Genomic DNA, 13837 nt, shown 5'->3' with positions numbered 1-13837 from the left:
GCCAACTGTGTTGTAATAAAAATTGATGCTATTTTTGATTCAATACAATAAACATTTATACCAAAAAAAAAGTACGTTCAAGCAAAGTCAAGCTTAAAGCTTTCAAATTGAACCTGAACTGATTGCCACAACAGAATTTGCTGTGCGCTGGCAACTCTGGCTCAACGAACGTGCCATAATGCGGATCATCATCATCATCATCATCATCATTATCATTATCAACGTCATTATCATTATCAACGTCATTATCATGATCGGGTGCCGTATTTGATGGGTTCAGGGCGCATATCACGCTTGGCCATCGTCGGCTGCAGCCCCCCCCCCCCTTTCCCCCCTGTTTCCGTCCGTGCTGAAAATTTGGCAACGGAAGAAGAAATGCAGCGACAAACGTCTCGGCGTAAAAATAAAACAGACGCGCGTCCAAAAGGCTGAGCAAATAATGTTGCTGTGTCTGTCTTCAAAAAAAATAAATTGACGCAGTTCGCGTTGAAATCTCACGCGACGCAGATCGCGCGAGCCAAGCCGAAAGAACTATATAAACTATACACTATATAGTATATATATATATATGTATATTTAGCACGGAATGGATTTCAAATGGAATGCATTACAAATGAAAAGAGTGCATCAAATTGATAAATCGTTGGAACCAGCCAAAAACAAATGCCGCAAATTTCATTGAAAAGAAAGTGAAATAATTAGAAAAAAATAATAATAATAAATATATATAGAAAAGTGTATTTTTATGTGTAGAACTGTGTGTGTGTGTGTGTGTTTGCTTCTTTTTTTTTTTTTTAGCAGTGTGTGAAACGTAAAAAACGGGCAGCGAGAAGCGCAAGAAGCGAAGCAAAAGCAAGAGAAGCGCATCGCAGAAAATATATTTATATAGTCATTAATAACACAGAAACAGAAACAGAAACCTCCTCCCCCCTTCGCCAAGGAGGGGGCGGCGGCGGCGGCGGCATCTTCGCACCTGACTCAGCCAAGACTCGTCAACACGAACCGAACTCGAAATGTCAACGGCTTTGGTCTACTGGCAGTCAATGAACGCCTCGGCAGCTGGCCATGAGCCGGTCGCGACCTCCGCAACGGCAACGGCAACGCCAGCTGGCGTCAACGCTTCTTCCGCCTGGCCAGCTCCGACGTGGAGCAACTGGAGCAATGGCAACGGTAACGGCAACGGTAACGGCAACGGTTATCAGATCCATTTGCAGCTTGAAGAGCCGCATTATCTGGCCCAAATCGATTGCCAGCACACGGTCAAGAGTTTCACCACGAATCCCTGCTCCAAATTCAGGGCAACTACTGTCACCAGCCAAGCGAGCGGCAAGCGATCGGATTATCCATCAGCAGCATATTGTTGTAAGCGCAAAGAGTCCGCAACAGGCTAAATTCCCTTCCCTTTCCTTAAATTTCCTTTACTTGGTTTCTTGCTTATAGATATTGTTTCTTTCCTCGTTGCTTCAATGAAAGAAATCCCTCTGTTACGTTGCTTTCTGTTGTCTTTATGCATTTGAATTTGGCTTTCTTAAGTTGCCTTTAATATTTTGCATTCTCCACGACATTTCCTGACTACTCTATTCGATTTTAAATTACCTCGCTTTGCGCCCGCTTTTTCTAGTCAAAACAAAGTATAACCCGAAGAGAAAGAAGAGGAACAATAATAATCTCTAATAAAATGGTGTCATCTTCCACTCCAAGGCCATGAGGTAGAAATCTGTAATGAGAATAAAAATGTTGAAGAGCACAGATAGGCTCAAGCTTCAAATATGCAAGCTTTCATATTCTATTCTATTAAAGCTTAAAGCCTAAAACTTAAAGCTTAAAGACAGCTTCTTTAAAGTTTAATCTTAAAGCTTGATTTTGTGCTCGAAAATTAAGTGAAGAGAACTTTGGGCAAGAAATAAGTGACAATTAAATAAGCTTATTTGTATTTAATGATTGATTAGGCAAACCTCAAAGGCTCGTAAAAGCTTGAATTTACGCAAAGCTCGTTTTAGTTCGCTTTTGGGCAATCTAAGCTGCAAGCAAGCTAATTTGTGTTACATCAGTACGCTTGATGCGCAGTCTTCATGCTGAAGTTCATGTTAAACTTCATGTTAAGCATACCCAAACAGCTATTAAACCTGAAGCAAGCAAAAATGTATAATCATAAGCATAAAACTCTCATTAGCGCTGTTAGATTTGTATTCATGTTAAAGTTTATGTTAAAGTTCATGTTAAGGTTCATGTTAAGCATACCCCGAGTGGTTTTGAATGCCAGTTAAGTACAGATATTAAACTTAAAGCAAGCACAATTCTGTTAAGCAGCTCGCTAAAAGCGCGCGTCAGTGCTTTAGACTTGTTTTCATGCGTAATAGTTCATGTTAAACTTCATGTTAAGCATACCCAAAATGTTATTGAGCACCGTTTTCTGGCTTATTGCGAGGGGCGAGAATCGGTCGGGGCGCTGCCTTGTCGCGATCTTTGTTATGCGCAATGAAATTGTCAATTCATTTGCGTTGCCCCCCTCCCCCCCCCCCCCTACCCTCCCTCTTCCTCTCAGCCTCCTCTTTTGCTCATTCAGTTGTCAGCAATTGCGAAATGCAATATCTGTTTCAATGCCCCCGCCCCGCCCCGCCCCGCCCCTCGAACTGCCGCCCATTTCCAACTGTGCGCTGACTACCCTTTTGAGCTATTTTTGACTCGCAGCAAAACAGAGAGACGAACAACTATCTATATATATGCATGCATGTATGTATGTATGTATGTATGTATGTGTGTATAACGGTGTCTGTGTGCATATTGTGTAATAATTCTTATTGAACGTTTTTTGTTGTTGTTGTCTAGTTCTAAATTTAAGTAGGAAAACGTAATTTGGGCGGGTTTTTCTTCTTTTTTTTTTTTTTTTGGGTTCGGGGCTTTGGCAGCAGGCGGCCTCAGGTGTGCGCGACAGGTGCTGCAACACTTGCCCAGGTAGACTCGGTCAATGAACTCACATTCTCTCTCCCTCTCTCTCTCTCTCTTTCTGATTCTCTTGCAGTATCCGCTGGCTATGGTTCCAGTGGTGGCGCCGTGGACACATCGCAGGGCAGCGGGAGCGGCGGCGGCGGCGGCGGCAGCGGCAGACAGCGCCATGCGCCGCTCTACGGACGCTTTGTGGTCGAAGAGGAACTGCCCGCCACGCATCGTGATGTTATGCATCATGTGAGTGCCATCTATAATATATATATACTATAATTAATTCTAATTGTTATTCGTATGCTGCTTCTCCCTAACCTCCTCCTCCTCCCTAACAGCACTCTAGTCCTTCGTCTTCGTCGGAGGTGCGCGCCATGCAGGCACGCATACCCACACACTTTCGAGATCCGGCCATGGCGCCGTTGCGCAAGCTGAGCGTCGATCTGATAAAGACCTACAAGCACATCAATGAGGTAAGTAGAGAAGCCAATTGTCACTCTCTCACTCCCTCACTCCCCGACTCTCTTGGCAACCTTGGCAGCCTTGGCAGCCACTTGGCCGGCCATCATTGATCAGCGAAATTCGACAATTAGCGCGTGCCCGTCCTTGACCCGGTTAACATGCAAAACCCAAACCGTCAACTGATTTGCTTGTTGACAAACACGCAACTGAAATTTTGCCAAATGCGACGGGGCTCACATGGGTTTTTTTTTTCAACTATCGCATGGCAGCAAGAATTGGTCGATGCGTTTCGCGGTTTGCTTGATTTTAGACAAAAATTAGAGCTCGAAGCCATTTAAAGCCTAGAAGCCCAGCCGAAAAAGCAGCTTACATAGACACTTAACATTGGCCTGCTGTTAGCTTTTGCGTCATGTTAACTACAGCAGACCTCAACAGAAATTAGCAGAGGATCGCCAGTTAAAAGAAATGAGCGCTTAAAGCAGACTCTCCCCTTCTCTCTCGCTCTCGCTCTCTGCGCTCTTTAACTGTTAATATGCAAATGGGCAAGCGAATGCGCTTCTTCGTTTGTTAAACGGATTTTCACTTGTGCGCCGCATAAATTAAGCGTCGAATTGTACGAAAATGCAAAACTGCAAATGCCCAACTTAATGCATGAAAAGAGCTTTAAAGATGTTGTCCAAAGTGAAAGTCGCGATAAAATTGTCTGATAAAAAAAAAAGTAATTAAATGAAATGAAAGAAAAAAAAGGTTGATTAAATGATTAACCCATGCAACAGCAGCTACAATTAATTGGCCGGCAAAATGTTGCACACGCACGCACACACACACACACACACACACAACCAGCAGCAGAACCAAACCCAAAGCGCCTGAAAATATGCCCCGTTACTTGTTACATTGTTCGAGCTGCCTTATCGGCGCATTTGCAGGCGCTGACGCTGACGTCGACGCTAACTGCGCTGTTTTGTATGCTACACAAATGCACACAAGCACACGCACACACAAGCGAGAGAGCGAACAATTAACTGTGACGTTGCGTCGGCTACGGCCCACAGCAAACGTCATTGCCAGGCAACGGCGGCAGACGCCGCAAAGTAGCAGCAGCAACAGCATCAGCAGCCGACGCAGTCGACGTCGACGTCGCCGTCGGCATACACCCATTTTCGAGCATTGCTCTCAGCTCGACAACGACGCGCTCTGCACGTTTATTTCTACAACGTTCGGGTCAGCACAGCCGCAGCCGCAGCAATTGTTCGCAGTCGTCTTTTAGGCGTTGTTGAATTTTCGTCTCTCTCGTTCTCTCGCTCTCCGTCTCGTTACACCAACGTACATTGTGTTCTCGCAGCTCGCCCTCGCTCTGTTCAACATGCTTGCCAGAGCAGCGCTCTCTTTCGCACCGACGCTCGCATGCGGGGTTAGCAACAACTTTTTTTTGCCAAGCCAGCTGCATACAACGTTTTTCGCCAAGCCAATGAGCTGGCTGTGGGCAGCAAAGAGACGGGCAGGGGGGGAGGTAAGCGTGTTACCACAGTGAGTCAGGGGCAGGTTAGGGAATGGTAAGGGGGAGACACAGACCGATTTTGTATAGAGGTTTGATATTAATCGGGTTGGGGAAGAGAAAAGTACAGAAGTAAGTGAAAACTTTACAAACTAGCAACTAATTAATTAAAATTGCAAAGAAATTTAATTACTGTAAAAGTTGATATGTGTGAATAAAGGTATGCATACATATATATAAGCTGCAAAAGTAACTGAAAAGTAAATAAATGTAAAAGCCAGACAAAGCATAGAAAGCAATTAATTAAAGCAGCTGTTAACGCAGTTTTGCGTCAGCAGCGAGCGCACGTTGAGCTGACTGTAGATTAGCATAATCCTGTAAGAATTAACGAAACCAGCTGCAATTATAACATTGCTGTAGTCCGTGACCTTAAATACATTAGAAAGCAGCCAATATATGATTGAAGACTTACTTACTTAAAGAGTTAATAGTTCCTGTGGGTAATGTAGGATATAGTAATTCGATATTGATCAGAACTTGCAGAATGAGATGACTTGTATCTTTGTCAACTGTGGAATATAGAGGCTGATCATGTATTTAGCCAGTAATGAAAAGAAGGACTTATCATATCTGGCTAAAATGATTTTCAATCAAATATATTTATGTGAATATGCGATAAGTTCTGTGACTAAGATAGAAAGCTCTCGGCAAGGATATAAACAAAAAGAATATAACACGCTGTTAACACAAGAGCTGCAGCTAACAGAGCTCGCTCGCTTATCGATAACAGCTTAAATTACCGTTCAATCGTCTCGATTAGGCGCGCGCACTTTTAAAATGTCTATTTTGATAAGCCACTTAAACTTTTCGCCAAGACATTTAATTGAATATAGACGAATAACTAAAACAATTTCGAAAAAATAAGTCTATAAATATATTTTTATTTTAACTCTAGGTATACTACGCGAAGAAAAAGCGCCGTGCCCAGCAGACACAGGGTGATGATGATTCGTCAAATAAAAAGGAGCGCAAGTTATATAATGATGGTTACGATGATGATAATCACGACTACATCATCAAAAATGGCGAGAAGTTTCTGGATCGTTACGAGATTGATTCACTAATCGGTGCGTATGACTTAAACCTAGTTGAAAATATAAAGAATATATATATATATGTGAATTGATTGGTAAAAGCTAGTATCTAGTTCATTTCCATGCATTGCCCACCCGTGGAAAAATGACAACTTTTCTATATGACTGGCCAATCAATCAATCAACATCATAGCTTACATCACAAAACAGTTGCTAACTACAATGGAAAGTTCAGCTTCAGCTGGGCTCTAAGAGCTTAAGCTCTGTACTGATCGTTAGCCAGTCAATCAATCAATCAATCAATCAACATCATTGCTTACATCACGAAAAAGTAGCTGACTACTGTGGAAAGTTCAGCCTCTTAGTTTTGTTGGGCTCAAGCTCTGCCTTGATCGTCAGTCAATCAATCAAAATTCAGCTTCTTGGCTCCAAGAGCTTTAGCTCTGCCCTAATCGTCAGTCTGTCAATCAATCAATCAAACATTAATAATGAAAAGTTCAGCCTCTTGGCTCTTAGGATTCAAGCTCTGGTTTGTTCGTCAATCAATCAATCAATCAATCAACATTACTTACAAGCAGGCAAACTTCTGAGTAAAGTTCAGCTTCAAGGCCTTTAGGATTTAGACTCTGCTTTGTTCGTCAATCAATCAATCAATCAATCAATCAATATTTGTACCTATCTAATAACAAATTTTGCTTCTCTTTACAGGCAAAGGCAGTTTTGGTCAGGTGGTTAAGGCCTACGATCATGAGGAGCAATGCCATGTGGCAATCAAGATAATTAAGAATAAGAAACCGTTCCTAAATCAGGCACAAATCGAAGTCAAACTGCTCGAGATGATGAATCGTGCGGATGCTGAAAACAAATACTATATCGGTCGGTACAAAGAGCTTTAAGCTTAAAACTCAAAGTTTAATTCCCTTTCTTCCTCTCTCTCTCTCTCTCTCTCTCTCTCTCTCGTCGACTTTCTCTCTTGCAGTCAAGCTCAAGCGCCATTTTATGTGGCGCAATCATCTGTGCCTCGTCTTCGAGCTGCTCTCGTATAACCTGTACGATCTGCTTAGGAACACAAATTTCCGTGGCGTCTCGCTGAACCTCACGCGCAAATTTGCGCAGCAACTGTGCACGGCCCTCCTGTTCCTGAGCACACCCGAACTGAACATAATACACTGTGATCTGAAGCCCGAGAACATATTGCTATGCAATCCCAAGCGATCGGCCATCAAAATTGTTGATTTCGGCAGCTCCTGTCAGCTGGGACAGCGCGTAAGTTCAATCTTTCCGATATATTATGTAGAGATAATCTAATGGGTAGTCGAAGGCGACTCTCGAATCTATAAAATATAACATAAGTTAAGTAAAGAGCGCAATGTGGTTGGGCATCTACCTCCAGTATGCTTAGAAGCTTCAGCTTCAGGAGTTCGTCCAGCTGAGTCTTTCCAGCCTTTTGTCCGTCTGTCCATTTGCGTTCAACACACGACAGAAGCTATCGATATGCATTTTAAATAGTTTAACGTCTCTTTTCGATAAATGCTGTCAATTTCATTATATCGATAAATATCGATTTGAAAGGAAAAGTTCAAACCCAGCTCGCAGCCTTGGATACTCTTTATCAGAGCATTAAGCCAGTTGAAGGTTCCGTTTATAGTAAAAAATAAAAGAAAAAAAAAAAAAATAATTTGAACCGTTAAAGTTCAAACCCAGTTTGCAGCTTCCGGCACTCTCTACCAGTTAAAGGTTTAGTAGTAAAAAGAAAAGAAGAAAATAGGAAATGAAATAGGAACCGTTAAAGCTCGAAACCAGTTTGGAACTCTAAGAACTTCTGACTTCTGGCATTAAGCCAGTTGAAGGTTCAGTTCATGGAGAAAAAACAAGAAGTAAGGAAGAGATAATTTGAGCCGCCAAAGTTCAAACCCAGTTTGCAGCTTCGTGCACTTTCTTCTAAGAAATTGAGCCAGATGAAGGTTCAATTCGTAGTAAAAAAAAATTATTTGCTTTGAACCAGTAAAGTTCAAACCCAGTTTGCAGCTTTAAGAGCTTCCGACTAGAGCATTAAACCAGTTAAAGGTTAAAGGTTCGTAGTAAGAAGAAAAGAAGAAATTAAGACATAATTTGAACCAGTAAAGTTCAAACCCAGTTTAAAGCGAGAGTATTCAGCCACAATGGAGTTGCATTTTTAGATTATAGAAAAATCAATATATCAATCATATATATATACATATATATATAGATATTTGCTTTGAACCGTTGAAAGTTCGAACCCAGATTTGCAGCCTGGATTCATTCTATTAAACTCCATCTAACAGTCTCGTCGTCTTTCGCAGATCTATCAGTACATCCAATCGCGCTTCTATCGCTCGCCGGAAGTGCTGCTTGGAATACAATATGATCTGGCTATCGATATGTGGTCGCTGGGCTGCATTCTGGTCGAGATGCACACCGGTGAGCCGCTCTTCTCCGGCTGCAACGAGTTCGATCAGATGAACAAGATTGTCGAGGTGCTGGGCATGCCGCCCAAGTATCTGCTGGATCAGGCGCACAAGACGCGCAAGTTCTTTGACAAGATTGTCACCGATGGCTCCTATGTGCTAAAGAAGACATTGAACGGTCGCAAATATAAGCCGCCCGGTTCCCGCAAGCTGCACGATATCCTGGGCGTCGAGACGGGCGGACCGGCCGGCAGGCGCCTCGACGAGTCCGGCCATTCGGTATCCGACTATCTCAAGTTTAAGGATCTGATATTGCGCATGCTCGACTTCGATCCAAAGACGCGCGTCACACCGTACTATGCCTTGCAGCACAACTTCTTTAAGCGCACCACCGACGAGTCGACCAACACGAGCGGCGCGGGCGCCACTGCGAATGCCGGCGCCGGTGGCAGCGGCTCCGGCGGCTCCTCATCCGCTGGCGGCAACAGCGGCAGCGGCAGCGGCGGAGCTCCAACTGCCACCGGCAACAACAATGCCAGCAATGCCAACAATGCCAGCAATGCGAACAATGCCAGCGGCGGCGCAACTGGCGGCGGTGCAGCGGCAGCAACTGGCGGCGGACCCGGCGTCACCAACAACAGCAGCAGCAGCAACAACAGCGTTGTCTCCTCCAGCGCCGCAGTCGCAGCCGCCGTCGTCAACAACAACAACTCCTCTTCGTCTGGCGGCAGCAGCAGCAGCAACAGCGGCATCGCCGCCGCCGCCGCCGCCGCCGGCGGCGCCACCGGACAACAGCTGCAGCTGCAGCTGCAGCAGCAGCAATCGCTCGTCTCCAGCAGCAACAGCGGCGCCATCGATCCCCAATGTTTGGGTAAGTGACACCATGTCTCTCTCTCTCTCTCTCTTGCTCTCTCTCTCTCTCTCTTGCTCTCTCTCTCTCTCTCTCTTTATCACACTGTTGCTTTGTAGAAATTGTTTAATTTTGTTATTGTGCGTGCTCCTTCTTCCTTATTTATTCTATTTTGTTTTTTTTTTATTTTTGCGTGAAAAACCACATGAAAAAAGTAGTGAACTATTCATGTGGTTCCTTTTTGAAAAGCGCTGCACAAATGTTTATCGATAAGTATTACAGAGCGTTGCGTACGTCAATCGATAACTAGTTTGTTTTGCATTCAAATAATAATATTTAATAATGCTAATCGATAAGTTTGGCAAAGCATTGCATCTTGTTATCGATAGCCAATTTGTTTTAGATTATAATAATATGGATTTATCGATCAGTTTTTTTAGAGCGTCATATCAGTTAATCGATATATTTTTTCTTCTTATCTATCGATATTGCGATATGTTGCATTTAAAAAATTTTTTATGATTCATCGATAAGTATTTCAAAGCTTTGCATACGTTAATCGATAAATAATTTGTTTTAAATTTTAAAAATATTGATTTGTCGCTTATCGATAAAATTGTCAGCATTGAATCTGTCAATCGATAACCAATTTGTTTTTTTTTATTTTACTAATAATTATTTATCGCTGATCAATAACTTTTTCAAAGCGTTGCATCTGTTAATCGCTATTGTCATATATATTTTACCAATCGATATTTCAACGTTTTTGTCGGTTAATCGATAACCATAAGCCGATAAGTATTCGAATGCTTTGCATCTTTTAAACGATAAACAGTATTTAACACTATGAAAATATTCATTTATCGTTAATCGATAAGTTTTTCAAAGCGTTACATATAAAGAAATGTTAATCGATAGCTATTTCATTTGGTTGCATTTCACAAATATTTTGTATCAATCGATGAGTATTTCAACGCTTTGCGTCTGTTAATCGATAACTTGTTTGTTTTGTTTTTCTACAAATGTTTCATTATCATTAATCGATAAGTTTATGAAAGCGTTTCGTATGATAATCGATAACTATTTTATTTGCATTAAATAGATATTTATTTTTTGACGTATCGACAAGTATTTTAATGCGTTGCATCTGTTAATCGATAACAGAGATTAATCGCATCTGTTTATCGATCAACAGATTAACTATTTAACAGTTTCCCTAATTATACAAATAATATTATTAATTACATCATATTTGGAATATGTTCCAAGCTTATTTTTGTATAAACTTTGTTCATTTTAGTTAAAAAAAAAAAAAACAAAAAAATCTCTTTTTTAATATTGAATGTTTTTTAACGAAGTTTTTCTTAAAATGAAAATAGTTTTCGATAGTTTTTTCTGCGGAATACAAATACGAATATGCATTATTTTTTTTTTTTAATCCGCTTTCTCTGTAGTCTAAAAAGTTAATCAATGTATTCTTAATATTTATTTTTTAGTAAATAGTTTAGTATATGTGTACATATGTGTGTGGATGTGCCACAACAATCTGTTGGATTGTGGCCATTTTTACTTTTTTTTTGTTCAACTGGAAATTGCACAACACTAATTTTGCGTACTTATTTTTATAGAACGTATTATCAAACATTGGTGCTATTTATGCAGACAAATTCCATGAATCCGATTGGAATCAAGATTTTGTTTACTTTTTGCTGCATGCCTGGCCTGTGTGTGTGTGTGTGTGTGTGTGTGTGTGTGTGTGTGTGTGTGTGTGTGTGCGTGTGTGTTTCTGTGTCTGTGCGCCGCAGAACGAAATTCGATTTGATCAAATTTTAAATGTTTTGTTTTCGAAAAATTTGAAAAATTGTTATGGCCAAAAAAAAAATAATTGATTAAAATTGTTTGTAGCTAAAAATGTTTTAAAAAACTCTGTCTTTATTTATATGTATATGGATAGATGCATATATAACCGAATTATGATTTCTGGTACTTTATACGACAAAAACTTAGTTGCATTTACGTACTACATATTAAGCATCTGTATTATTATTAAATATAAACCATGAGTGTTCTTTCGTAGCACCCCTTTCGATAAAAAACAGTGTTGTGAAACGTAGTATATATTTTTTTTTTTTTTTTTTGATTATTCATATTCATTTCTACTTACAAGGCAGAAGCAGGCGGAAGCCGACAAAGAAAACCAACTAATTTATGCCCCCAAACATATGCTCTCTTTTTCTAAAAAAAAAAAAAAAAAAAAAAAATTAATAATACTAAAAAAAAAAAAAAAAAAAAAACACATGCATACAACAAAAAAACATACACAAACGCTGCACAGACGAGCGTCGATGACCAGCAGCGGCGACTGCAGCAGCAACAACAGCGACAGCAGCAACAACAGCAGCAACAGCAGCAGCAACAACAACGGCAGCAGCAGCAACAACAACAGCAGCAACAACAACAACAACAACAGCAGCAGCAGCAACAACAGCAACAGCAAATTAGGCATCTAAGTTCTCAGGATAACATTAACAGCGACTGCAAAGCGCAACAGCAGCAGTAGCAGCGACAGCAGTGGAAGATGCTCAGCAACATTAACAGCAGCGTTAACATTTTACAGCTGCATAACAGCTGCATTAACAGTTTAAGAGCAGCCGCTGTTAACGACATGTTTGAAAGCGTTTCCACTACGCACGTTAAGGTTCTCGCCGTCTATTGTAAATAGCCAGAGGCTCTGCAGCTACACCCAACACTTTATTTTCCTAATGTGTGGCGTTTCGTTTATTTATTTTTTTTTTTTTTTGATATACATAATTATATATATGTATGTGATTATATATATAGAAAACGATATATATATATATCAATTTTTTTTTCGCACCTAGTATACATAAAATATAAACAAGTAAAATTTAGACACGATCCAAAAAAAAAAAAACAGATTATTAATAATAATCGAAAAAATGTTGTTTTTTTTTTTTTTGGTAACTTGTTTCGTTCAGTTTGAGTTTTGTTTGTTTAATATATATATTTTTTTTTAATTAATGACGCTAACAGCTAAGCATTTACTTGTAAGCAATTAGGGCCATAGTATTGTAAATTAAGGCAACGTAAGAATAAAAGAAGAAAAATACAACATCAAAAATAAAAGAAGTTAAAATTTAAATGATGAGAAAACTGTTAAAAATATAAGCAACACATTAAACAAGGAATCCTTAACGACTTTCTTAATGACTGCCATACATATATATACATACATACATAAAGACAAAAAAATAAAAATAAAATATATATAATATATAATATGCATATGCTATATACATATATATATTATGTATATAATATGAAATAAAATTATAAGTTAAACAGTAAATTTAACATCACAGCGTACATACACACACGCATACATATTCTTATATATACACATATATATACATATGTGTATATATATATATATATATGGAAGTGTGTACATAGGCTATATACTTGTGTGTATGTATTGATAATAGAGAGAGATTGAGGCAACAATTGCACACACATAGCTGATAGTAACGTAAAGCATTCAAGTCATAAAGAACAGCAACAGCAATTACTTAACAGTTCTATGTAATGTATAACACACAGACACACACTCACAGACGCTGTCAACTGTCAAAACGTATTTATATATATATATATATATATATATGTATATATATATATTGTTGTCATGCTTGCCTACTCTTTTGGTTGTTTACGCTTTTCCCACACACAACAAACACAAACCCAACACCCAGCACCAAGCTCGTTTCCACTCCCCAACGAGTTAACAGCGCACTGTTAAGCTGTTTACAGCACTGTCGGCGATCAGCACTGCACTCTGTTAATGCTCTGTTCACAAAGTAATTGGAGAAATCTTGAGACTTGCAACTAGAGACATGTTATAGAGACACGTGCTGCTGTCAGGCTAGTTCAAAGATTGAGCTCGAGCTCGTTGCCGACAAATTGAATCAAAGCTGTTAGCTGCTGATACGCTGTGAACAGAGCATTGCGCAGTCGGTTTTACAGTTGACTTGTGTTTAGGCGTTATTTACTGAGACTGATTCTACCACATACACATAGTTGTAAAACGGTTCACAATGCTTCCAAAATGAAAACGAAAACGAAAACGAAAACATTCAAAGGTTGATCTGCCGCCCACAAAACAAAACTAATATTGATGCATGCTTTCATCGTCTTTTCCATTTTATATTCATTTTGATTGGTCGAGTGTTTTTTCTCAGTTCTGTCTTATACAACACTGGCGATTTTTGTGATATTTGCATAGGAAGTGAAGAACCCAAAGCAAGAAAATGTTAAGACAAAAGAACGCTCTTTCACACACTTTGTCACTTTTGCACTCTCTTTCACACACACACACACACACATACGCACACACAAGTATTGTTAAGCTCTACTCTCGTGCAACCTAGATGCAGCTATCCCAAACTCACACACACAACATTCATTGCGCATACGTAAGAAAACTCTTGAAAAACAAAATTGTGCTTATTCAAATGTAAAAGCAATGTTAAATAACGAAAGCAGC

The 13837-nt window shown here is 40.0% G+C and overlaps 1 protein-coding gene across 7 annotated transcripts in view; it reads left to right on the top strand.

The window, feature by feature from the left end:
* mnb (minibrain) overlaps window positions 1-13837 on the top strand; it is a 32293-nt gene that overhangs the window by 15651 nt on the left and 2805 nt on the right. For 3 of the 7 annotated variants that reach the window (XM_064700263.1, XM_064700262.1, XM_064700264.1), the window contains 6 exons: window positions 3023-3186; window positions 3279-3413; window positions 5856-6027; window positions 6703-6870; window positions 6974-7260; window positions 8319-9294. In XM_064700263.1, coding sequence (XP_064556333.1) covers window positions 3023-3186; window positions 3279-3413; window positions 5856-6027; window positions 6703-6870; window positions 6974-7260; window positions 8319-9294 — 1902 coding nt within the window. Of the gene's footprint in view, window positions 1-998; window positions 1363-3022; window positions 3187-3278; window positions 3414-5855; window positions 6028-6702; window positions 6871-6973; window positions 7261-8318; window positions 9295-10901; window positions 11145-11440; window positions 11494-11608; window positions 11762-13837 lie in introns of those variants that run through there. The other 4 variants (XM_064700268.1, XM_064700266.1, XM_064700265.1 and 1 more) reach the window with 4 other exon arrangements.

This window comes from Drosophila montana, unplaced genomic scaffold (assembly GCF_035044405.1).
Source record: "Drosophila montana isolate Dmon_TW-CO22-7 unplaced genomic scaffold, ASM3504440v1 contig_1688_1, whole genome shotgun sequence".
In the NCBI taxonomy this organism is placed as follows: domain Eukaryota; kingdom Metazoa; phylum Arthropoda; class Insecta; order Diptera; family Drosophilidae; genus Drosophila; species Drosophila montana.
The sequence above is the reverse complement of the archived record's forward strand: the minus strand, read 5'-3'. Positions and strand labels throughout refer to the sequence as shown.